Genomic DNA, 25,615 nt, shown 5'->3' with positions numbered 1-25,615 from the left:
GATTCAGGGACATAGGCTAGTGGTGCCTATGGAGTCAGGAGGAGAGGTTAGCATAGCATAGCTTATCACTCTGCCTTCTAACAGTGATTACAGGTTGGCTGGGGCACTTTTGGCCGGCATCCCATTCTACTGCACCGACTGTGGAGCCAGTGAGTCGATGGCCTCTTAAATTTTGCATGCAGTGAAAGAGGAGGAGCGCGTTATTGGAAACTGATTTGTGCTTTAGGGAGCAAGGGGTGGGGCTCCGGGCAGGGCAAGATGCAGTCAGCACCTATTCTCCTCCCCCACCTCCCCCCCTTCTCTCTCTGCCACTCCTCCTTCCTTCTCTGTCAACCGTTTGTGGTTGTCTCATCCCTCTCTCCTCACACTCTTTTAGTTTACTACGTCTCTCCTCCCTTTCTGTTTCCCTCTCTCTTTCTTTCTCTCTATTCATTTCTCTCTCCCTCTCTTCCACCCATCCCCTACCCTTGGACTGTTTCAGGTGACTTTGCCCAGTCAGCAGGTAAGGCCTAGCCACTGCAGCAGGCAGCAGACACAGCGAGAGAAAGGGGGGAAAGAGAGGAAAGGAAAGGAGGAATAGAGGCCTCCAGGAGGTATATGATCTCCAGGAGCCGATTTTAAGACTCTAATAAACACTTGACACCTCCATTACAGTTAGTAACTTCACTATCCTTTCTAGTTGCTTCGCTCAGTGTCGTTGTGTTCATGCTACCTAATTGTGACCTGCGTGATGTATGCCTCTATGTCACTGCCAGATGGTTTGTTTCTCTCAAGCATCTTGTTTACTGTTGGATGATATGCACTGCGATCAAGGCTATTTAAAATCTGCCTGATCTGAAGTATGAGCAGATAAGGTACATTTTTAGAGATGGAATGTCCTTATTGGCTCTTGTGAAAAGTCAGTTTGGTTTTAGGCAGCAGTTCATTTGAACTGTAGTTGTTCAGTTAGACCGGGGGTCGGCAACCCGCGGCTCTTTAGCGCCGCCCTAGTGGCTCCCTGGAGCTTTTTCAAAAATATGAAAATGGAAAAGATGGTGTGAATATATTTTTTGTTTTAATATAATTTATTATCCAATGCTGTAAAAATGTGTATAATAAATATTTAATTTCAACATTTCTGTCAACGAAGATTTACGTCATAGCCTGCGACACACGTTTCTTTCAGCTCGGCGTAGTGTCAGACAGGTGGCTGTTGCAAACAAACCGGCGGGTGTGTCATGGGCCATGGATCCCAAAGGGAAAAAGAGAAAGATAGCTGAGGAGAACAGAGGATTCCACAGTTCTTGGACCGAATCATTTGCTTTCATTGCCAATGTGGAAGGATTGCCTGCATGTTTGCTTTGTAATGAGAAGTTGTCAAATAACAAAAAGAGTACGTGGAAAGACATTTCCATTCTTCCTGACAGTTATAGGAACATGAAGAAATATGCATTTGGAGTATTATCCATCTTTGGATCAACATACCTGTGCGAGCAGATATTCTCAAACATGAACTACATAAAATCCAAATACCGCACCCGCCTCACAGATGAGAGCTTGCAGTCCTGCGTGAAGATTAAAGTTACATCTTACATGCCCGATGTTGAGAAGCTGTCCAGTGATGTCCGAAAACAGAAGTCACATTAAACGGGTAAGAACACAATCCTGTCATAGGCACATATTTAGTAACAAAGTGGCTGTTTTTATAAAGTGATTTCTGATTTTTGTCAGTATATATTTGGAATGACACATAGGGATATTATTGTGTTTTGTTGCTCAGGTCCGAGGATGGCTGCATTGTATTGTGCGTGTCAAAAGAGAAGAGGGTGCTGCTGCATTTTACCCTTGCACATTTGCAGAAAACTAAAGAGAAGAGGATAATGCACAGAAATCGAACTTAAACTGTATTATTTTAATTTGATATACTTTACCTTTTCAAAAGGCTGCTGTTTTATTGCACTCTGTCTGTTGCCCAGATAAGGGGGAAAAGAGAAGAGGATTGTATTGTATTATTGAGGATTGAAAAGCATTTTATTTCCTTGGGGAGGTCTGAAATTACAGGAGGCCTATTATGCACGTTGCACATTTTGTTGTTGTTTTTTCGAATCCTAAAATAAAAATGACATCAAAAATCGGATTTCTGTATTGTATTTCTATAATTTCATCAATGCAACGAAACATAATACATTAATATTATAATGGAAGTTAAACTTAAAGCACCATCGTACAGCAGAATAGTCACATGGTGCGTCATTCTCTCCAGGATGCGCTGCAGGTAAAATAAACGTTTAATCATGAATGCTCATTATGTATTTGTACCCTACTTATCATTTTGATAGTAGGCTAATATAGCTAATATAGACACTTACAGCATGTGTTGCCTTCATTATAAGGCTTATATAAGGCTTTTCATTTTTTGCGGCTCCAGACAGATTAGTTTTTTGTTTTTTTTGGTCCAATATGGCTCTTTCAACATTTTGGGTTGCCGACCCCTGAGTTAGACAATGACTAGTCGTTCTCCTTGTAATTAGTAGTGTTTATCCTACCATAATTAAATCACAAATAACCGTTCGCTGTAGGTGGAGACTAAACCGTGTATACATGCAGTAGAGTCCTATAAGCCTCCAGTTGCATTCCAGTGTGAGTGAGCATGTATGTGTGTGGATGAGGTGCGATTTGTTGACATGGGTGGTCTAGCAGATACTAGGGTGTCAACCCTCCCATTAATATGTATCATGTCACCGTGACATGATTGGGCCAATGGCTGTCATAGATGTGTGCGCACAGTGATGTTGTCATGATTCTGTGGCCTTTCTCCTAACATGACAGGCACATGTCTGTGTGCGAGTTAGTGACGAGACATGCAATGCAGTTGTGTGACTATTTGGGTGTATTCATTACGTCTTGCAAAAGAAACCGTTTACTATTTAAGAACCAAACAGAGCAAATGGAATGAAATGGGGAGGGAGGAACCTACTTGAATATGTCCATTAGAAACTCTTGTTTTCGTTGCAAAACGTTTTCCGTTTAGAGTAAACGGCTTCTGTTGCAAAGCGTTTTGAAACAGCCCAAACTGTTTGCAACAGAATCGGTGTAATGAATACACTCCTGGTGTGGCTGTTGAAAGGAACCGGGTTTTGTGTTCAGTGTGTTTGAAACTGATCAGCAATCTGGTGATCTTACTGAACTGAGGACAGTTTTGAGGCTGGTTTCCTTGACCAAGGTTGTTTGTCGTCTGGTCTCACTCCCTGTGCATACAGATCCAGGTGATTAAGATTGAGTGTGACGACAACAGGGAGACGCGGTCGGCAAAGGATGCCCTGCTACTCTGGTGCCAGATGAAAACTGCTGGGTGAATGTCTTCATTTAACCAAAAGCCAAAATTGAACGTCAACCTTTGTGAACAGTTTCCACTTTCCATACATGTCTTTAAGGATGTTGACAGTTGTTTTACTACTGCTGTTACATGCAATGTCTTTAGTTGGATAGCATATATGTGTTGGACCAATAGTTGTGAGTGTGTTCTGTGTCAACTGTCCCACAGGTACTCTGAGGTCCACATCCAGAACTTCACCACCTGCTGGAGAGATGGTCTCGCCTTTAACGCTCTCATTCACCGACACAGGTCAGCATTGGCTAAACAAGCAAGTCTTTACGTTTTAAAACATGTATTTATGTGACCATATAGAAAGTGAACTAAATGACCTACGTTGCATTACTACAGGCCTGATTTGATTGAATTCCATAAGCTGATCCGGTCAAATGCCACACACAACCTCCAGCAAGCCTTCAACATTGCTGAGCAGAACCTGGGGCTCACCAAACTCCTGGACCCTGAAGGTAAGACCGCACAGAGAATTGAAATAGCGGATAGACAACCTCCTCAACAGTTCATGGACATTTGGTAACATATATCTCAAACTTGCAAACCTTCACAGATTTTCAGCGACAGTGACCATAGTTTATATTTTACACTACTGAAAGGATTTCATGTCAAGGTGTGATTATGTTATATTGTATATGTGTGCTGTAAGTGTTTGTGTATTGTTGTCCTTCCTGTGTGACTCTGCAGACGTGAATACGGAGAACCCAGATGAGAAGTCGATAATAACCTATGTTGTGTCCTACTATCATTACTTCTCCAAGATGAAAGCCCTTCGAGTAGAGGGCAAGAGAGTGGGAAAGGTAGGAGAATGCTGACACACTTTCTCAAACTAGACACTCTAATGTGCTTGTCCTCTTGCTCAGTTGTGCACCGGGGCCTCCCACTCCTCTTTCTATTCTGGTTAGGGCCAGTTTGCGCTGTTCTGTGAAGGGAGTAGTACACAGCGTTGTACGAGATCTTCAGTTTCTTGGCAATTTTTCGCATGGAATAGCCTTCATTTCTCAGAACAAGAATAGACTGACGAGTTTCAGAAGAAAGTTATTTGTTTCTGGCCATTTTGAGCCTGTAATCGGACCCACAAATGCTGATGCTCCAGATACTCAACTAGTCTAAAGAAGGTCAGTTTTATTGCTTCTTTAATCAGGACAACAGCCTTTTAAAATGATAAACTTGGATTAGCTAACACAACGTGCCATTGGAACACAGGAGTGATGATTGCTGATAATGGGCCTCTGTACGCCTATGTAGATATTCCATCAAAAATCAGCTGTTTCCAGCTACAGTAGCCATTTACAACATTAAGAATGTCTACACTGCATTTCTGATCAATTTGCTGTTATTTTAAAGGATAAAAAAATGTGGTTTTCTTTTAAAAACAAGGACATTTCTAAGTGACCCCAAACCTTTGAACGGTAGTGTATATCATACTGTATGTTTTGCACACATGAGTATAGTTGTGTAGGTGAAAACAAACCGATAACGATTCAATCCATTATCAAATGCTAATAAACAAAAGTTATGAATTAAGTCACTCCTATGTAATATCCATCAATGCTAAATGTTTATGTGTTATACAGGTGTTGGACAATGCCATTGATGGTCAGAAGATGATCGATCGATATGAGGCTCTGGCCTCGGAGCTCCTGGAGTGGATCGAGAAGACCATAGGCATCATCAGCAACCAGAAGTTTGCCAACTCCTTAACGGGTGTCCAGCAACAGCTTCAAGCCTTCACCACCTACTGCACCATCGAGAAGCCCATCAAGTAAGTCAACGCTGTGCAATGAAACATAAAAGCATTAATTATATTGCATCAATTCTTTTTCAATCTATAGTGGTCCTATTCATACACCAGAGGGTTTTCAACTTTTGTTTTATACAAATTATCACTAAATAATTTTGGTTGCTTTAGGTTTAGGACAGGATTTAGCTTGAGTCAATAGTTTCATCGTTTTATAGTTCTTATAGCTTATAGTTTGATGTTATTTTCTCAGAGAATGCCCCCAGACAAATGCTTTTGATTTGTCTGATTCCCATTTGATGTGTGGTATATACCATAACTGTTGCAGTATTCAACTAAAACCTACACCTTGATAGGTGTGGGCACAGTAGTACTAGCATGAGGCCCATCATGAGGCCCCAAGTTGGCATGTCTGGCGTAATTGAGCACCCAGTTAGCCGTGCCATGTGACTCATGCCATATTTGACCAAAAGGGACTGGATCTAAGTGATGTGACACCCAATGTGTCACCAGGCCCTTTCTCTCTGTGGCTAGAGGATAGACATCTCCTCTGGTGACTAGTAACTCTGAGGCCTTACCTAGTTTCTCACCCAGCCTAGTTGCCTTGGCAGCCTTCGATGGCCAGAGGTGGTCATCATATGACTCTGAAATCTGCTCAGTGATGACCACTTATTATTTAGAATTAGGTTACAATTATACAGTGTGTGGAGCTAGGCCACATGTAATAATGAATGCCTTTGCGGTGAAGGTCAAGCCTGCAGGCAGTGTCACAGAGAATATATTGATGAGTAGGTTAACTTACAGGGCTGGCACAATGACTGTATGATTGTGTAACCGACGATTATGGATGAAGACCGTCATGAAAAGGAAATAACCGTCATAACCGTTTTTTTTGTGTGGAACGAACAGCTGACCGAAGACGGGCGGCCGGGCATTCGTGCAGTTGTGTCCGTTTCCGCGGTAACGTGGACTCTTTACAACGTGATGCAACTTTGTTGCTCCTTGCTGAAACAAGCAAAGTGTTGTAGCAAACAAGTCTTTGGTTGCCTAGGGAATGGCCCCTCCCTGCAGCAGCACACAGTCAGGACAGGAGGAAAGGAGAACGTGTTTGCTATTCAAACGATTATAACGGTGACCGCGGTCATTTGGCTGACCAATAACCGTCATCCAAAATTCCATGACCGCCACAACCCTAGTAACGTAATAATAGGAAAAAATGCACATCTTTTATCAATTTTTGAGCAGATGGTTATTTTAAGGTACAGGATCTAGGATATGACACCTGTGATTTTACATTTCAAACGGATCCCACCTTGTGCAAAGTACTGTATATCAGGATATTTGTGAAACACACTTTCTGTCTTGTGCTAGGTTCCAGGAGAAGGGGAACCTGGAGGTGCTCCTCTTTACTATCCAAAGCAAGCTCAGAGCTAACAACCAGAAACCATACGTGCCTCATGAAGGGAAACTCATCTCTGATATCAATAAGGTAATGAATACTGGTATAAGTGGGAATAAGGAGTGTCTCAAATGCCTGAACAGATAATGCAATAGCTGGACATGTCTTGGCAAATATAAAATCCTTCTTTATCAGTGTCAGGTTCTTTAAAATGTAGCAAATCAGTGCAAATTACTCCTCTTTATGTTTGTTATCATGCAGCATTATGGGTACATTTTCCTCTGTTTTTCATTTGGCTAGGCGTGGGAGAGGCTGGAGAAGGCGGAGCATGAGAGAGGCGTGGCCCTACGTCAGGAGCTGATTCGCCAGGAGAAGCTGGAGCTGCTGGCCCAGCGGTTTGACCACAAAACCACCATGAGACAGGCGTGGCTCAACGAGAACCAGCGCCTCGTGTCTCAGGTAGGGACCGCAGGGCCACAGTGACTAGTGTCTCTAACATATCAGAAAGGGGCCATATCCTAACAGTCTTATAGCAATAGTCTTATAATGTAGCTGTGGATTGAGAATTAAATGTCTTTAGAATGTCAATTAAGAGCCAATGGCAAAGTATTGTATAACATGAATGACTTTTAAATGGTATATTAAGATTTTTCATATGACTGCATTGCCCTGACTGAGTAAACCCTTCCACAATCACCTGCCTGTAGTTAAGTGATCCTCTGCCTGACTGAATGTCCCGTCCCACCAGGATAACTTTGGCTACGACCTGCCAGCGGTGGAGGCCGCCATGAAGAAGCACGAGGCCATTGAGGCGGACATCTCGTCGTACGAGGAGCGCATCGGGGTGGTGGTGGAGCTGGCTGGGGAGATGGAGACGGAGGGCTACTACGACATCCGGCGCATCTCGGCCCGCAAGGAGAACATCCTGGGCCAGTGGAGCCTGCTGAAGGAGCTGGTGGTGGGGAGGAAGGCCCGGTTGGAGAAGAACCTGGCTCTGCAGAAGACCTTCCAGGACATGGTCTATATGATCGACTGGATGGAGGACATGCAGGTGAGACAAGTATTTTGTCATGCATTTTACGTTATATGAACACTATACTGTCTCTAAATTGTGTCGACTCAACAGCATAGACTGTGGGTTGACATTTGTGTGCACATGAAATGATAATGTGGAGACACAGTACATGAAAAAACAGCGAGAAATCCTTGAGACGTTGACTTTTAAGTTTTAGTATAGGCAGGCTGGTCAGTGGAAGCACTGCTGAGTGTCAGGAAGGTGACCAAGGTCCCTCTCACCACAGGTCCAGCTCCTGTCCAAAGACTTCGGCAAGCATCTGCTGCAGGTGGACGACCTGCTGCAGAAACACAGCCTCCAGGAAGCTGACATCACAGCGCAGGCAGATAGGGTGCAGACCCTTAACTCAGCCGCTCTCATATTCACCACCATCGAAGGTAAGACATCAGATGGCTATGTTCACAGATCAGCTTTAGTGAGAAGTGGAATGTGCTTTGATAACAACTTGGTGATTTTGGTCCTGGAAAAATGCACAGTTAAAAAAAACGAATGTTTTGTATTAAGAGTGTGTAGGAGTATAGTTTACTGTACGTTGAGTGGTGAAGTTGGCCATGGCACTTCCAGAGAGACCCACAAGAGGGCAAGCATGACTTTCCACAACATATTTTCTGAAGATCCATTTACAGTACAAAGTGAAGGTTATTTCAATTTTGTGGATTTGACATAGTTATTTTGGAAAACATGCTCATTTTATATCAGTAATAGGGTTTTGTTTACATGCAAAGTTCATTGAGTGTTTAGATACAGTCCCCCATATACATCTCTAATACAGACATGTATATTGAGTGCTCTCCCCTGTCCCCTGTCCCCTATTCTCTCTCCTTCCCAGGCTACCAGCCCTGTGACCCCCAGGTGATCTGCAACCGGGTCAACCATGTCAGCACCTGCCTGGAGGAGCTCAAGCAGCTGGCGGCCAAGCGGCGCTCGGAGCTGGAGGAGTCTCAGCACCTCTGGGCCTTCTTCCAGGAGGTGGAGGAGTCCGAGGCCTGGATCCGTGAGAAGAGCTCCATCCTGGTCACCCAGACATGCGGCAAGGACCTGAGCAGCGTGCTGCGGCTGCTGCAGAAACACAAGACCCTGGCTGGGGAGCTGCTGGCCCACCGCTCCCTCCTCCAGCAGACCATGAAGAAGGGCAAGCAGATCCTGATGGAGAAGAGTTTTGGCACAGGGGGCATCCAGGAGCGCATCATGGAGGTGAAAGGGGAGTGGAAGAGGCTGGAGGACCAGGCCGCGCAGAGACTGGGCCACCTGCAGGAGGCACTCAATTTCTTCCAGTTCAGCACAGAGACGGACGACCTGCTGGCCTGGCTGCAGGACGCCTACCGCCTGGTTTCCAGCGAGGACTTTGGCCACGATGAGTACTCCACCCAGTCACTGCTCAAGAAGCACCGGGGTGTGTGCGAGGCCGTGGACAAGCACCGGATGCACGTGGTAACTCTGCGCAAACACATGGTGGCGCTGCCACTGCACTACCGGGAGCTGGACGAGGTGCAGTCGAGGATGGGCGAGGCGGAGCAGCTGTACGCCGAGGTGGCCGAGGTGGCCGTTCTGAGGCAGCAGTGGCTGCACGATGCGCTGGCCGTCTACCTCATGTTCAGTGAGGTCAACGCCTGCGAGGTGTGGATCGACGAGAAGGAGCAGTGGCTCAACAAGATGGAGGTTCCAGAGAGGCTGGAGGATGTGGAGGTCATAGCCCACAGGTACAGCTCCCGTCTGGGGTGGAGATCATAGGGAGAATGTTCGATTTAAGTCATGCTTTTAGTTCTAAAGTTAGTCATGCGTTTTTCGGGAATCCGTTGCTTGAACCCTCCCCTCATAAGGGCGACATAACACTGTCATAGCATTGTCATAATCAGTCATAACTAGCTGATGGCTCTATTGCATTTAAAACACACATTCTCCCTCCTCTCATGTCACACTCTCTGTAGGTTTGAGAGCCTGGACCAGGAGATGAACAGCCTGATGGGAAGGATCCTGGATGTTAACCAGATAGTGCAGCAACTCCTGGACAGTGGCCACCCCAGCTCTACAGAGGTCAGAGGCTGTCAGGACCACCTCAACAGCAGGTAACCCACCCCACTGTTCTCTGACTGACCAACTCTGGGGTGTATTCACTTGGAACCAAACAGAAGCAAAACGTCAAAACGGGGAAGGACTAACCTGAACTTTACCAACAAGAATGTTTTGTTACAGTTTTCTATGGTGTGCAGCAATGAATGCACCCCAGGTCTACTCCACAACAAGACAATATGTGATGAAAATGTGACTTATCTGCGTTGCGAAATAACATGGGAATTATGTTTAGTTGGATAGAGATTCATCAACACAGGTAATTTATTACAAAACTAAACACTACATAGGCTGCGTTTATACAGGCAGCCCAATTCTGAAAATAGCTGAACTGATTGGTCAAAAGACCAATTAGTAAAAAAAAATTCAAGATCAGAATTGGGATGCCTGTGTAAACGCAGCCATAGAAACACATCTGCCAATCCATGTACAGCACATGGTGAGTAGTACATTGATGATTTTTTTTTCAAAGTGTCTCAGTTACCTCATTCTTAGCTAATTTCCTGCCAAATAGGGGGGGGGGGGGTACAGATCGGGAGCAACAGAAGCCATGATGATCACATGCTCTCTGCTGATAGAACTGGAAGGGGACCAGAGACTGTAGTGACACCATGGTGACACAGACAGATCTAAGGCCAGGGCCAGGGTAGTGGATGATGGTTTTGGTGAAATGCTACAGTGGCCCAGTTCCTCCTGACCTTGGCATACAGAGCCTATCTCAGGGTGACCATCTGTGTTGACTGCCTACCACACCGGGTGCAAGACCAACATGCCCAAAATGTGTTCTCTTTGGCTTTACTATATTCTCCCTCAGTCTCAAACTGTTATGGTTTTAGTTATGACTAAGTATAGCATTCATGGATATTGTACATCTCTATGACATAGTTTCGGTAGACTTTGTCCTCTCTTGTTCAGGTTTGCTTCATGTTTTGACCATATCTGGTCAATGGTCCTATATAATATTGCTACCTTTTGAAGCCTCTGGCTTGGGGGTTCTGGCTTTACATCATGTTGGATATGCTTTGCTGAATGAGTATAATTCATGCCTGTTCTTTTTCATGGGGACCATATTAATTGGCGTGGAAACAAGCTAGACAGCCTGTGTCAAGACAAAGACAAAACCCTTTGAGATGCAAATGACAACTAACAAACGAAACCAATGTCCCTTATTAATGCATTCGATCAATTGCGCTATTGATTCCCTCCTCTTGGGCTCTGTTGGTAAATTAAAACAATATATATTTTAATAGTCTATATACTTTTCAAACATGAATTGTGACAAATGTAACAATAGTTAATACTTAGTGTATGTTTTAGTATACTGACTGAATTATATGTGAATTAAAAGCTTAAAACAGATGCAGACTGACCCAGCCCCCTTCCCCTCCACTGTGCCCCTTCCTATTAACCCCCCACCCCCACCCATGGGCCCCTGTCTGCCCACTCCCCACCACTGTGCCCCTGTCTGTTACGTCCCCCTCCCCACCCCTGTGGCCTTGTCTTTCCCCTCCCCCTCCCCACCCATGTGCCCCTGTCTGACCTCCCCACCCCTGTGCCCCCTGTCTGACCTCCCCACCCCTGTGCCCCCTGTCTGACCTCCCAATCCCTGTGCCCCCTGTCTGACCTCCCCACCCCTGTGCCCCCTGTCTGACCTCCCCACCCCTGTGCCCCCTGTCTGACCTCCCCACCCCTGTGCCCCCTGTCTGACCTCCCCACCCCTGTGCCCCCTGTCTGACCTCCTCACCCCTGTGCCCCCTGTCTGTCCCCTCTAGATGGAACCGCATCGTGGAGATGGTGGAGCAGAAAAAGGACCACCTGGACTCTGTCCTCCGTCTCCAGAACTACCTGCTGGAGTGTGCTGAGATCAAGTCCCAGATCCAGGAGAAGCGCAAGGCCATCGACGCCACTCAGTACGTGGGCAGTGACCTGGGCGGGGTGCTGGCCCTGCAGCGCCGACTCTCCACCATGGAGGGGGCCCTGGCCGTGCTGGAGCCCAAGCTGCTTCACCTGCAGCAGGAGGCAGAGGAGCTGGCTATCTCGCACCCGGCCAAGGCCATGGAGGTCCTGGAGCACTTCGAGGGCATCAGTGTGGAGTGGGAGGAGCTGAAGCGCACGCTGCAGGGCTGCGAGAACTCTCTGATGGTGGCGGGGCGGCTGCAGCAGTTCATCCAGGACCTGGACTCCTTCCTGACGTGGCTGGTGCAGACGCAGACGGCGGCAGCTAGCGACGAGCTGCCCAACGCGCTGGAGGAGGCCGAGAGGCTGATCAACCGCCACGCGGCGCTGAAGGAGGAGATCGGGAGGTACGAGGAGGACTACGAGCGGCTGCAGGCGGTCAACGAGCTGCTGGAGACCGAGGAGGCTCCGCTGCCATATGCGGCGCTGCAGCAGTGGCTCCAGAAGCTGGATGTGGGCTGGAACAAGCTGCTGGAGATGTGGGAGAGCCGGAGGGAGGTGCTGGTGCAGGCGCACATCTTCCACCTCTTCCTGAGGGACGTCAAGCAGGCCGAGGCCTTCCTCAACAACCAGGTCAGTTAACCTCTTGTTGGACATCCCAACACCAATATATCTATCAGCAATATCTAGTAGTTAGGCCTTATGTGCTGAGAAAACACAGAGTCAATTCATCCCAAATCATCTTTAGCTAATCTGTGTTATTAGTCAGTAATTCATATTAAACATGAATAGCTAAAGACGGAACAATATGACTTCTGACTGTACTAGATATGGATGCTATGGAAGCGCAGTGCTATTGCAGTGAGGGTCAGTGCTATTGCAGTGAGGGTCAGTGCTATTACAGTGAGGGTCAGTGCTATTACAGTGAGGGTCAGTGCTATTACAGTGAGGGTCAGTGCTATTACAGTGAGGGTCAGTGATATTACAGTGAGGGTCAGTGATATTACAGTGAGTGGCCAGCATCCTATAGATGTTATGCTGGCAGGGAAAACACCAGGAATGCAATCTTAGAAAACAAGGTGCTATCTAGAACCTAAATGGGTTCTTCGGCTGTCCCCATAGGAGAACCCTTTGAATAATTATTTTTTGTTTCAAGTAGATCCCTTTTGAGTTCCATTTAGAACCCTTTACACAGAGGGTTCTACATGGAACACATCAGAGCTCTAACTGGAACCAAAAAGGGTGTGGAAAGGGCATTGTTGAAATGATCAGAGGGATATTTTTACAGTTACACACAGCACAGTATACAGTATGCCTGTGATCCCTAGCCTAGATGTAGAATTCATAGGTGGCTCTATAGCAGGAAATCACAGCAAGATGTGCTATTGGATATGACAGCACAACCAACGATCAGTCGCAGACCTGCAACATTGCAGACCTGCAGCAAAACTAGTAACTATCTTCTTGCACACTATTGTGAGGGAGGCAAAGCTTTGGCAATTTGGTCTTCACTGTGCCTATTAAGGGTTCACAGGCTTCAGTGTCTGTATGTGGGTGTTTATACAGTACAATTGATCATGTTAAAATGTAAATGTTAATTTAACATTTTTGGTACATTGTTTTGCATTTATATTCATTTACAGTATCCCTTCCTTTATTGTGTCGTGTGCGACTATGCACAGTATAATCTATAGGCTATGATCTGCATGCTGGAATATATACATACTTTATACAGTGCACTCCATTGCAGTGCACTCCATTCCAGTTGAAATGTCAAAAGGCATGCATTTCCCCTGACTGCTCTGTCCGTGTGTCAGAGCATGTCTGTTCTGGTTTGCTAACAGACCTTTACCACAGACCCAGTTCTCCCTTTAGACACCACAGGCACAGAACTACAGGCCAACGGATTTCTTTTTGAAAAATCGTCAAACAGGGTGCCGTGGACTTGTTTTTGGTCTTTCGCCCATGTTTATCTCAACCTGTGTACCATACATGTAGGAATGTCCTTACACTATCGCTTTACTTTACATGTAATAAAAAAAAATATGTATTTCACCTTTATTTAACCAGGTAAGCTAGTTGAGAACAAGTTCTCATTTGCAACTGCGACCTGGCCAAGATAAAGCGTAGCAATTCGACACATACAACAACACAGAGTTACACATGGAATAAACAAAACATACAGTCAATAATACAGTAGAACAAAAGAAAACAAAAAGTATATATACAGTGAGTGCAAATGAGGTAAGTTAAGGCAATAAATAGGCCATGGTGGCGAAGTAATTACAATATAGCAATTAAACACTGGAATGGTAGATGTGCAGAAGATGAATGTGCAAGTAGAGATACTGGGGTGAAAAGGAGCAAGATAAATAAATACAGTATGCGGATGACGTAGGTAGATAGACGGGCTGTTTCCTGATGGGCTTTGTACACGTGCAGTGATCTGTGAGCTGCTCTGACAGCTGGTGCTTAAAGCTAGTGAGAGAGATATGAGTCTCCAGCTTCAGAGATTTTTGCAGTTCGTTCCAGTCATTGGCAGCAGAGAACTGGAAGGAAAGGTGGCCAAATAGGTGTTGGCTTTGGGGATCACCAGTGAGATATACCTGCTGGAGCGCGTGCTATGGGTGGGTGCTGCTATGGTGACCAGTGAGCTGAGATAAGGCGGGGCCTTACCTAGCAGAGACTTGTAGATGACCTGGAGCCAGTGGGTTTGGCGACGAGTATGATGCGAGGGCCAGCCAACGAGAGCATACAGGTCGCAATGGTGGGTAGTGTATGCGGCTTTGGTGACAAAACGGATGGCACTGTGATAGACTGCATCCAGTTTGTTGAGTAGAGTGTTGGAGGCTATTTTATAGATGACATCACCGAAGTCGAGGATCGGTAGGATGGTCAGTTTTATGAGGGTGTGTTTGGCAGCATGAGTGAAGGAGGCTTTGTTGCGATATAGGAAGCCGATTCTAGATTTCATTTTGGATTGGAGATGCTTAATGTGAGTCTGGAAGGAGAGTTTACACTCTAACCAGACACCCAGGTATTTTTAGTTGTCCACGTATTCTAAGTCAGAGCTGTACAGAGTAGTGATGCTGGACGGGCGAGCAGGTGCGGGCAGTGATCGATTGAATAGCATGCATTTAGTTTTACCAATTGTGTTGAACACAACAATTCAGCATTCACAATTCAGACATCTTGGCAGAGCTTTGTAGTATGAAACAGAGCCTGAGAGGGTTGCTATTTTCATGCCATTCATTGATCAGGAAAACATTGTCGGGTTCCTTGCCAATAATGACTGAAACCTGACCTCATTATAGTCCTTAGAGATCAGTTTATTTGTCATTCAGCAAAATAGAATCTGCACCTTTTGCATGTACTAAACATGCTAATGTAGTTATTGATAAAATGCCATGAGATGATACCCATGTCTATGAGCAAGGTTTTCCCCCACATACTACATAAGAGCTTACTACAGTAATATTCCCATTTTCTCTCTCAGTTTTACTTATATTCCCTCTACTCTCTTGTACATTTATAAACTCTTCACTGACGTGGGGTTTCTGACTCTGTCCATTCTCCCTGTCCCCCCCCAGGAGTCAGCCTTGGCCCATGTTGAGCTCCCCACCACTGTGGAGACGGTGGAGGCTGCCATCAAGAAACACAAGGACTTTACCACCACCATGGAGCTCAACCTGCATCGCATCAAGGCTGTCATCGAGGCCGGAGAGAGCCTCATTAGCCAGAGCAACATCTACTCGGACCGCATCAAGGAACGTGTAGACACCCTCGCTAACAGGTGGGTGGCGACGTAGGATTGTTCTTGTCTGACCATGCTATTGTATGTCAAAGCCATGTACAATCTTTCTTAAACATCTTTGACTGTACATAGAAGAGCACGGAGGCATGAAACTGAAATGTGAGCTTAGTCCGACCCATATAGCAGCATGACTGAATATTCACCTGTCCTTATTTATACAGGGGAGGGTGCTGTGGTAAAGTCTGAAATGCATGAGGTAAAGGTAGATGTATCACTTGTCACTTAGCAGAGGCACAATACCATACAGTACCAGTTGAAAGTTTGGACTCACCTACTCTTTCCAGGGTTTTTCCTTATTTTTGACTATTTTCTACATTGTTGAATAATAACGAAGACATCAAAACTATGGCATAACTGTAGTATGTAGTAACCAAAAAAGTGTTTAAAAAAATTGAAATATTTTTTATATTTTAGATTCTTCAAAGTAGCCACCCTTTGCCTTGATGACAGCTCTGCTGTTCTCTCAACCAGCTTCATGAGGAAGTCACCTGAAATGCCTTTCAATTAACAGGTGTGCCTTGTTAAAAGTTAATTTGTGGAATTTCTTTCCTTAATGCGTTTGAGCCAATCAGTTGTGTTGTGACAGGGTAGGGATGGTATACAGAAGATAGACCTATTTGGTAAATTACCAAGTCCATATTATGGCAAGAACAACTCAAATAAGAAAAGAGAAATGACAGTCCATCATTACTTTAAGACATGAAGGTCAGTCAATACAGAACATTTCAAGAACTTTTAAAGTTTCTTCAAGTGTAGTCGCAAAAACCATCAAGCTCTGTGATGAAACTGGCTCTCATGAGGACCACCACAGGAAAGGAAGACCCAGAGTTACCTCTGCTGCTGCAGATAAATTCATTAGAGTTAACTGCACCTCAGATTGCAGCCCAAATAAATGCTTTACAGAGTTCAAGTAACAGACACATCTCAACATCAACTGTTCAGAGGAGACTGTGTGAATCAGGCCTTCATGGTTGAATTGCTGCAAAGAAACCAGTACTAAAGGACACCAATAATAAGAAGAGACTTGCTTGGGCCAAGATACACGAGCAATGGACATTAGACTGGTGGAAATCTGTCCTTTGGTCTGATGAGTCCAAATTTGAGATTTTTGGTTCCAACCGCCGTGTCGTTGTGAGACGCAGCGCAGTAGAACGAATGATCTCCGCATGTGTGGTTCCCACTGTGAGGCACGGCGGAGGTGTTGTGATGGTGTGGGGGTGCTTTGCTAGTGACACTGTCAGTGATTTATTTAGAATTCAAGGCACACTTAACCAGCATGGCTACCACAGCATTCTGCAGCGATACGCCATCCCATCTGGTTTGCGCTTAGTGGGACTATAATTTGATTTCAACAGGACAATGACCCAAAACAAACCTCCAGGTTGTGTAAGGGCTATTTGACCAAGGAGAGTGATGGAGTGTTGCATCGGATGACCTGGCCTCCACAATCACCCGACCTCAACCCAATTGAGATGAGTTGGACTGCAGAGTGAAGGAAAAGCAGCCAACAAGTGCCCAGCATATTTGAGAACTCCTTCAAGACTTTTGGGAAAGCATTCCTGATGAAGCTGGTTGAGAGAACGCCAAGAGTATGCAAAGCTGTCATCAAGGCAAAGGTTGTCTACTTTGAAGAATCTAAATTAGAAAACATATTTTGATTTGTTAAACACTTTTTGTTGGTTACTACATGATTCATAGTTTCATAGTTTTGATGTCTTCACTATTATTCTACAATGTAGAAAATAGTGAAAATAAAGAAAAACCCTTGAATGAGTGGGTGTGTCCAAACTTTTGACTGGTACATTATATGAATGCACTATGGATATTGAAATATAAAATGCTGTTCAAATATGAGTTAGTTAAACTATAGTGATAACGAAGTACTCTTAGTAGCAGGTGGGCTTCACAAACACAATGGTACACAGGAGACAAAACATAAGCGACCGAAAAGAAACCCCCCCTTGTTGATACTTTCTTTAACAGCAGAGCATGACATTCATACTGATGGGTGAGGCAAGGAGGGGCCTAGTTACCCCGTATTCAATTCTCCACCCCAACAATAGCATGGTGCGACCACATGTTAGGGAGATATTTAGATGAGACCGTTGGCCGACTCATGTCTTTACAATGGACTGTTGTTCATTGTTGCTCGGTGTGCTGCACCAAAGCCATCTACATCATAGAGTTACAGTTGCAGATACCAGTAGAGTGATTGATGCAGTGTGAATGAATCGTGCAGTGTGTGAATGAATGGCTTTATGTTTCTCTCCTCCACAGAGGCAACCAGAACCGGGAATTGGCCCAACAGTGGCTGGAGAGGCTCAACGGCCAGTGGGGGCTCCAGAGGTTACTACAGGACTGCCACGAGGTAGGACAAAACACGAATAGTGTCATAACCAACACTGGCATATCAATGGAATAACCAATGGGAGGTAGTAGGGGTTCAAAAAAGGGCTTGGCTTCAGAGCTATACTGTACTGTTCATGTCTCTGCCTGGGACCACAGGGTTAAGACTTAAACCTCCAGGTGAATATCATATTGCGGGATCCTTCAGTGAAATACTGAAACTCTGCTTAGCTGAAATTGAATGAAATCGGAAAGACCTGGGGTGGGTTCTTGTCCTTCCTCAATCTTTATGTCAGGGGTGACAAAAAGGTACATTTTTTTCATTGTAAGTTGAAGGATTTGAGCCAGCCGGCTGCTGTGTTAGATGCTTAACTTGGGGATGTGAGTGACAGAGGAACTTGACTCATCTGAAGCTTAGACGTGATTGGATGTTGCTGGATCTTTCTGACAGGACAGTCAACTTCTGGCGAACCCCTTGAGAGAGGCTGACCTAGCTGATAGTCGGTGGATACTTGTCATACGGTTGTCATTTGGTTGCAAAGGAAGAGGATGCTTTTCTGTGAACATGACTTTGACTGCCATGTTTAAGCTGTGCTGTGTGTCTGTGAGTCAGGACAGCCATATTCAGTGTCCAGTGCCCAACCTGGATGCATCAGCTGTATCAGGGGTTCCCGAATGGCGCAGCGTCGCTACAGACCCTGGTTCGATTCCAGGCTGTATCGCAAGCGGCCGTGATTCGGAGTCCCATATGGCGGCGCACAATTGGCCCAGCATCATCCGGGTTAAGGTTTGGCCGGGGTAGTTAATAAGAATTTGTTCTTAACTGACTTGCTTAGTTTAATAAAATGTTTTAAATGAAAGGGTCTCACAGTGTGCCCCAGAGCTACCCTACCTAACCCAGAGCTTTATTCCGTTTCTGCAACTTTCTCTCTGCCTGCCCTGCATTGAATAATTCACCACCACCTCTCTTCATCATTCGTTCAGGGGAAAGGGAGTGTATCTGTGTGAGAAGGCTTCCCTGCCCGTGTGTGGCCTACTGTGTGAGAGGGACACACACTGCGACAGTTTGTCAGAACCAAGTCAGTAGTGTGTTCTTAACTTTCACTCTTTCTATACGGCTGTACTGGCTTGAGAAGAAAGGGTTGATGCACGTCCAGTGGCTGGTTTTTACCATGCTCCATTCTGAACTACAATTCTAGCAGAATTCTATACTTTGCTAGTTCACTTGTCTATTGGCAGTGTCCCAAAAACGTAGTGCAATATACACTTTAAAGGGAATAGATTCCCTATAGATATGAGATGGCCCTGTTTAGCTCTATCTGTCCTGTTCTTTGAGTGAGATGGTAAGATGGAGCCATGAGGAGGAGGAGGAGGCCTGGTCACCCTGGTGATGACCCCCATGTAGGGACATCACTTTGACCTGACTGTGGACTGGAGGCAGAGGCTCATCATCTCTAATAGCAGTGGTACCACTGGAGTCAATTTGATGAGCGCCATTCCTATATTTCCTTAAGCTGCTGCCTTCCAGTCTGCACATGGGCCCAATTCATTTGGAGTCTCAGAGGGGCTTTCTGCCTGTGATCCTCACTGAGCTCCTCTGGTCAGGAGGGCAGCGCCCAGGGGTGAGAGGTTGAGGAGAAAAGCGGGGGGCGTTGGAGAGGAATATGCCATGGACCCTTTACATGAAAGCAGAGCAATAAATCTTATCAAACCACAAATATATCATCCATACCTCCATCTTTCTCTGTCCCCTTACCCCCCCCCCACTCAGTGATGTAATTTCAAGTGCAGAGCATTCCCCCTGGTGATGCCTCACAGCAGTGTAGGGCCTCTCTCTCTTTCTCTCTCTCTCTATCTTTCTCACTCTCTCTATGCTGGTCACCCACTCCCCCTCCCTTCCTTTCGCCCCTCCTCTCTCCCTTGCTGGCTCTCGCTCGCTGGCTCGATCCAGTGCAAGCTTTCTATCACCTCGCTATCACCTCGCTGTGCTCAGCCACTGCAGCAGCAGCAGGGTCGGGGAAACTGGGAATTGTTACAGCCCGGAATACAGCCCTGTGCAGCTGGAAGAGGCAAGGACTGCAGCAGAGGGACAAACCAAGAGAGAGAGAGAGAGGCAGGCAGGCAAAAGGAAAAGGGGTTGGGATTGGGGGTGGAGAAGAAAGACAATACGAATGTGATAGAGGAGTCGTGAGGTGCTCTGAAGAGCGATGAGCGTGTCTGTATTTCTTTGGAGCCAGAGGAGCAGAATCTCTCCACCATCCTCCCTCCTTGACACTATCAAACGCCAGCCCCCTCCTCCCATATCCCATCCCTCCCTCCCTCTCCTCACAGCATCACTAACCACAACCACTGAGCCTCCAGGCCATCGCTGATGCTTCCGAATCCCAGCCCGTCCTCCACCAGCCTGCTCGCTGTAGGTGGGGGCTGAATGAGGAGGAGAGGGTTCATGGGGAGGGGCAAACCTGCTTCTGGAGCCTGCCATTTTATTGTTTTGGGGAGATTTTTCATTTCTCCATTTCTCATTCTCTCGCTCTCGTCACTGGTCCGCCTCCTCCTCGTCTTTATGCCTTTCTCTGGATTAAACATGCCAGCCACGGCAACACGGCAACGCACCACGGCAACACGGCAACGCAGCAGCAGAGAGGCTAGTGTAGCCTCTGCATCATCTTATCTCCCTTTTTTTTTTTAGGAGCAGCTTTACTTTGCTGCTTGATTGTTTTGATTCCTCCAGCATCTCCCTCTCTGACTGTGGAGGATTTGTGCTTTATTCCTACCTGGACGGGCAGGTCCAGGATGTGGATACGTAAGGCCACCCGTCACAACCCTAGGGGCCGTTCCTGTTAAACGCTGCCTGCCGGTAAATTAAACAGATTTCCCGTTAGATGTCAGGGGAGTAGCAGTCAAGGACGGGAGAGCCTAGTCCAGAAGATGGGGGTGGAAATATGTGGGAGGCAGGCAGGAGATAGAGAGATATTGTTCTTTTTATATTGCTTGTACTGATGATGTTGAATGGGCAGGGATATTTGCAAGTTATTTTGTATGTTTGGTCTTGAATGTAATGGTCAGCTTGCTTTTGTACCAAATGTGCCAATGGATTATGTGCTTGTGTAGTGTGCTTTTGCGTGTTCTGTGTACATGTGAATGAATTCCTGTTACCATGTGTATGCTTGTGTGGTACTACACACGTGTCTGCATACATGTGTCTGCTGTATGTGTTTAACATGCATGTGCTTGACCTTGTGTATGTCTCTGTGTTCATGTGTTTGGATGATTGCTTTTCTATTCTTTCTCTGTGTGTTTATTTTTGACCCATTGTTTGCATTGATCTTTTAGTTTTTCACATGACTATGGTCATATGTTCAGCCTGAATACATCTCTGTGTGTGCTTGTACAGGTATTGTGTGTGTGCATGTGTACAGACACGTGCATGCGTGTGTGTGTGTGTCTCTATGTATGTGGGCATCTATGCTACTCTGCATGCATCTGTTAGTAGCCTATATTGTCCACCAAGATGACAGTACAAATGCATTGAGTGGCATGACCATCCTGTACTGACAGCTGCCTTGTCCCTCAGCTTGGAGACTGGGTGGCAGAGAAGATGCTCATGGCTCGTGACACGTCCCGCGATGAGACGCAGAAGCTGCACAAGAAGTGGCTGAAGCACCAGGCCTTCATGGCCGAGCTGGCCCAGAACAAAGAGTGGCTGGAGAAGATCGAGAGGGTGAGTAGATTAGAGTACAGTACTGCTGGGGCTCTACACAGAGGTGGGGATGCTCAGGAATGGGGAAGGGGAGACTGAGCTGGCTGCTCTGTTGGTGGTGGCAGAGTTTTGGGTGTGTGCTGGTTGGGAATGGGAGGGGGGAGAAAGTTAGTGTCAACTCATTGTTGCTATGTCATTTGTTTTGTTTGTACGATGAAAAAGTACAAAGTTCCTAGTTACAATGTGATCAGACCAGCGTTTATACTGTATATAATCAAATAACAATATTATCTGCAATATTTGTGGTTCGTAATGATTTGATATGCTCTTAAATGATTTGTTTTGCTTAAACGATTATTTCTAAGCCTGTTTCGAGAGTGACACAGCAAACGAGCATAAACTTGACGAGAATTGCCATTTGGTTCACCATTAGTTGAATTAAAGGACAATCACAGAGAGTTGATGGTTGAATGTCAGGGAATAGTCTCTAAGAGCTCTGATGAACCCAGAGATGCCCTGATGTGCCTATGAGCATGAACAGTTTTGCCTGAAATCTCCACTGGTCACATCACCACATCATATCTGTGGGCCCTGCTCGCCCCATCAGACTGATACAAACTGTAACATCAGTGGGATAATTGCTTTAGGCATGTAGTACAAGTACACCCACTGGCTCGGACGTGGCTCATTATACCCTGTGATGTCAATCCTATTCCCCCTAATCGGGACAGGGCTGCACTAGAGGCACATGACGTGGAAAAGCGAACGTTTTCACCGACCGTTCGTACACTGTGCATTTGTACACTGTGCAAATGGATTTGGGAACATGGTTGCCATTAGGCCTAAGTATATCCAGAAGTGTAATGTAGCAGTGGAGGCTGCTGAGGGGAGGACGGCTCATAATAATGGCTGGAATAAAGTCAATGGAATGGTATCAACCACATGGAAACCACATCATTGTGTTTGATGTCATTCCATTGCCTCCATTCCAGCCATTATTATAAGCCCCTCAGCAGCCTCTGCTGTAATGCAGTGACGTCATCGAGGCTGAGTCTAAGTGGTACGATCCATTTTCGATTAAAATTCAGGTCATCTGCATAGATAGATACTGGAGTGTTATTGGAAGGTGCTTACTGCAGCTGCTGTACAAGGGAACGATCGCTTGGAGGCACACCCATTGGCATGCCTATGATCTCAGTAGAATAATTGGAAGCATGTTATCTGTATATAGCTCCTCTTACAGTAAAGTATTTCTAGGTACAGTATGATTAGCCACGTCTCCTAGCGATGCTGTGTACCCAAACAGAAACACAGTGTGCTCCCCCGGGGCTCCGTCACAGCGTTGGTGGGAAAACAAATGAAACGCGGAGCGACAGGCACCCTAAATGCACCGTAACACAGCTGCACTGTGTGTGTGTGTGTGTGTGTGTGTGTGTGTGTGTGTGTGTGTGTGTGTGTGTGTGTGTGTGTGTGTGTGTGTGTGTGTGTGTGTGTGTGTGTGTGTGTGTGTGTGTGTGTGTGTGTCTCATTTGAAGCCATGCCAACTGGTGACCTGCTCTGTGTGTGTGAGAGAGTCTGGGGGTTGGAAATGCCTGATATCTGAAAAATCAAATTAAAAATATAATATTTATATTAGAGATGAATCTAGGTCGGAATCCATTCATGTTTAGAACTATAGTGGTTCATGAATATACACTATCTTTGCTTGACAATTTCAAACTCAGACCAACGATTCAGGATAATGACCATAATGACCCAGGATAATGACCATGGTTTTGTTCTCAGATTGAGAAATTAATATCGGAGTAGCCTTTGTTCTGAATATTTAAATCTACACTGCATGACTTATATTAATACTGTAGGCTATACAATAATATTGAATAACAGTGGAGAGGTTTCACATTTGGCATTCATGATTTTTTTTCATGGATGAAAACGATCTATTGTACATAAACAGCTTACATTTTTCTATGAAATCAGAATAGTTTGTAATACTGGCTGTTTTCGCCGGTATTCTGTCTCATATATTTTCTCATCTGTGTTGGTACACTCTGACCTGCCTATAGAGTTCTCTCAGTAACGGCAACACTCTGAGATCGCCGTAGGCGAACATAGCCCTCTGTAAAGGGAAAGTTGGTGTTCTTATGTGAGTTCAAGACTATATCATAGAGCCAATGTATAGATAAGACTACCCAAGAATTTCCTGAGGGGACAGCCCTGGCAGGCTGTAGCTGTGATAAATCTGTTGGGTCGGCACTAGTGTTAGAACCATATTGGTTTGAGTTAGGGTGGTCCTAAGAAACATTATTTTCCCCCTCCTGGATTTTCAAGAGCTGTGTTCTCTATCGAACAATTTACCCAAAGCAAATCGGTTATATACAGTTGAAGTCGGAAGTTTACATACACCTTAGCCAAATACATTTAAACTCAGTTTTTCACAATTCTTGACATTTAATCCTAGTAAAAATTCCCTGTTTTAGGTCAGTTAGGAACACCACTTTATTTTAATAATGTGAAATGTAAGAATAATAGCAGAGCGAATGATTTATTTCAGCTTTTATTTCTTTCATCACATTCCCAGTGGGTCAGAGGTTTACATACACTCAATTAGTATTTGGTAGCATTGCCTTTAAATTGTTTAACTTCGGGCAAACGTTTTGGGTAGCCTTCCACAAGCTTCCCACAATAAGTTGGGTGAATGTTGGCCCATTCCTCCTGACAGAGCTGGTGTAACTGAGTCAGGTTTGTAGGCCTCCTTGCTCACACACGCTTTTTCAGTTCTGCCCACACATTTTCCATAGGATTGAGGTCAGGGCTTTGTGATGGCCACTCCAATACCTTGACTTTGTTGTCCTTAAGTCATTTTGCCACAACTTTGGAAGTATGCTTGGGGTCATTGTCCATTTGGAAGACCCATTTGCGACCAAGCTTTAACTTCCTGACCGATGTCTTGAGATGTTGCTTCAATATATCCATCTATTTTGTGAAGTGCACCAGTCCCTCCTGCAGCAAAGCACCCCCACAACATGATGCTGCCACCCCCGTGTTTCACGGTTGGGATGGTGTTCTTCGGCTTCCCTTTTTCCTCCAAACATAACGATGGTCATTATGGCCAAACAGTTCTATTTTTGCTTCATCAGATCGGAGGACATTTCTACAAAAGTACGATCTTTGTCCCCATGTGCAGTTGCAAATAGCAGTCTGGCTTTTTTTATGGCAGTTTTGGAGCAGTGGCTTCTTCCTTGCTGAGCGACCTTTCAGGTTATGTCGATATAGGGCTTGTTTTACTGTGGATATAGATACTTTTGCGCCTGCTTCCTCCAGCATCTTCACAAGGTACTTTGCTGTAGTTCTGGGATTGATTTGCACTTTTCGCACCAAAGTATGTTCATCTCTAGGTGACAGAACGCGTCTCCTTCCTGAGCAGTATGACGGCTGTGTGGTCCCATGGTGTTTATGCTTGTGTACTATTGTTTGTACAGATGAACGTGATACCTTCAGGCGTTTGGAAATTGCTCCCAAGGATGAACCAGACTTATGGAGGTCTACACTTTTTTTCTGAGGTCTTGGCTGATTTCTTTTGATTTTCCTATGATGTCAAGCTAAGAGGTACTGAGTTTGAAGGTAGGCCTTGAAATGCATCCACAGGTACACCTCCAATTGACTGAAATGATGTCAATTAGCCTATCAGAAGCTTCTAAAGCCATGACATCATATTCTGGAATTTTCCAAGCTGTTTAAAGGCACAGTCAACTTAGTGTATGAAAACTTCTGACCCACTGGAATTGTGATACAGTGAAATAATAAGTGAAATAATCAGTCTGTAAACAATTGCTTGAAAAATTACTTGTGTCATGCACAAAGTAGATGTCCTAACCGACTTGCCAAAACTATAGTTTGTTAAGAAGAAATTTGTAGAGTGGTTGAAAAACAAGTTTTAATGACTCCAACCTAAGTGCATGTAAACTTCCGACTTCAACTGTATGAAAGGGTCTAGGACTGTCTCCAAGGTTTTGAGTAGCTAAAGTATAGGTCTTTATAGCAGGGAGAATCTCTGGTGTTACTGAACGCCCCAGCCTTTTGATGCAGGTGACCCTCTTACCCTGTAACTGTCAGGGGATTTACATTTTTACGTGGTGGATTTTCTCCCCGATGTCACATGCCTGGCAGCTGTTGGAAGGTGCAACTTTGCCAAGTGGACGGACATGTG

General features: G+C 45.3%; 1 protein-coding gene and 1 long non-coding RNA gene across 8 annotated transcripts in view; both read left to right on the top strand.

The window, feature by feature from the left end:
- LOC106612708 (spectrin beta chain, non-erythrocytic 4) overlaps positions 1-25,615 on the top strand; it is a 76,256-nt gene that overhangs the window by 14,483 nt on the left and 36,158 nt on the right. For 6 of the 7 annotated variants that reach the window (XM_014214137.2, XM_014214134.2, XM_014214136.2 and 3 more), the window contains exons 5-19: positions 3,240-3,331; positions 3,524-3,604; positions 3,704-3,819; positions 4,052-4,164; positions 4,942-5,129; positions 6,477-6,594; positions 6,805-6,963; positions 7,253-7,555; positions 7,806-7,956; positions 8,409-9,279; positions 9,508-9,645; positions 11,422-12,178; positions 15,136-15,338; positions 17,637-17,727; positions 21,280-21,426. In XM_014214137.2, the coding sequence (XP_014069612.2) occupies positions 3,240-3,331; positions 3,524-3,604; positions 3,704-3,819; positions 4,052-4,164; positions 4,942-5,129; positions 6,477-6,594; positions 6,805-6,963; positions 7,253-7,555; positions 7,806-7,956; positions 8,409-9,279; positions 9,508-9,645; positions 11,422-12,178; positions 15,136-15,338; positions 17,637-17,727; positions 21,280-21,426 (3,528 nt within the window). Of the gene's footprint in view, positions 1-3,239; positions 3,332-3,523; positions 3,605-3,703; positions 3,820-4,051; positions 4,165-4,941; positions 5,130-6,476; positions 6,595-6,804; positions 6,964-7,252; positions 7,556-7,805; positions 7,957-8,408; positions 9,280-9,507; positions 9,646-11,421; positions 12,179-15,135; positions 15,339-17,636; positions 17,728-19,674; positions 20,563-21,279; positions 21,427-25,615 lie in introns of those variants that run through there. The other variant, XM_014214138.2, reaches the window with a different exon arrangement.
- Positions 1,038-2,113, top strand: LOC123744723 (uncharacterized). The gene is made up of 2 exons (XR_006771134.1): positions 1,038-1,630; positions 1,760-2,113. It is a non-coding gene; the product is annotated as an uncharacterized lncRNA (long non-coding RNA).

This window comes from Salmo salar, chromosome ssa09, assembly GCF_905237065.1.
Source record: "Salmo salar chromosome ssa09, Ssal_v3.1, whole genome shotgun sequence".
NCBI classification, from domain to species: Eukaryota; Metazoa; Chordata; class Actinopteri; order Salmoniformes; family Salmonidae; genus Salmo; species Salmo salar.
This window is presented reverse-complemented; position numbering and strand designations above follow the sequence as displayed.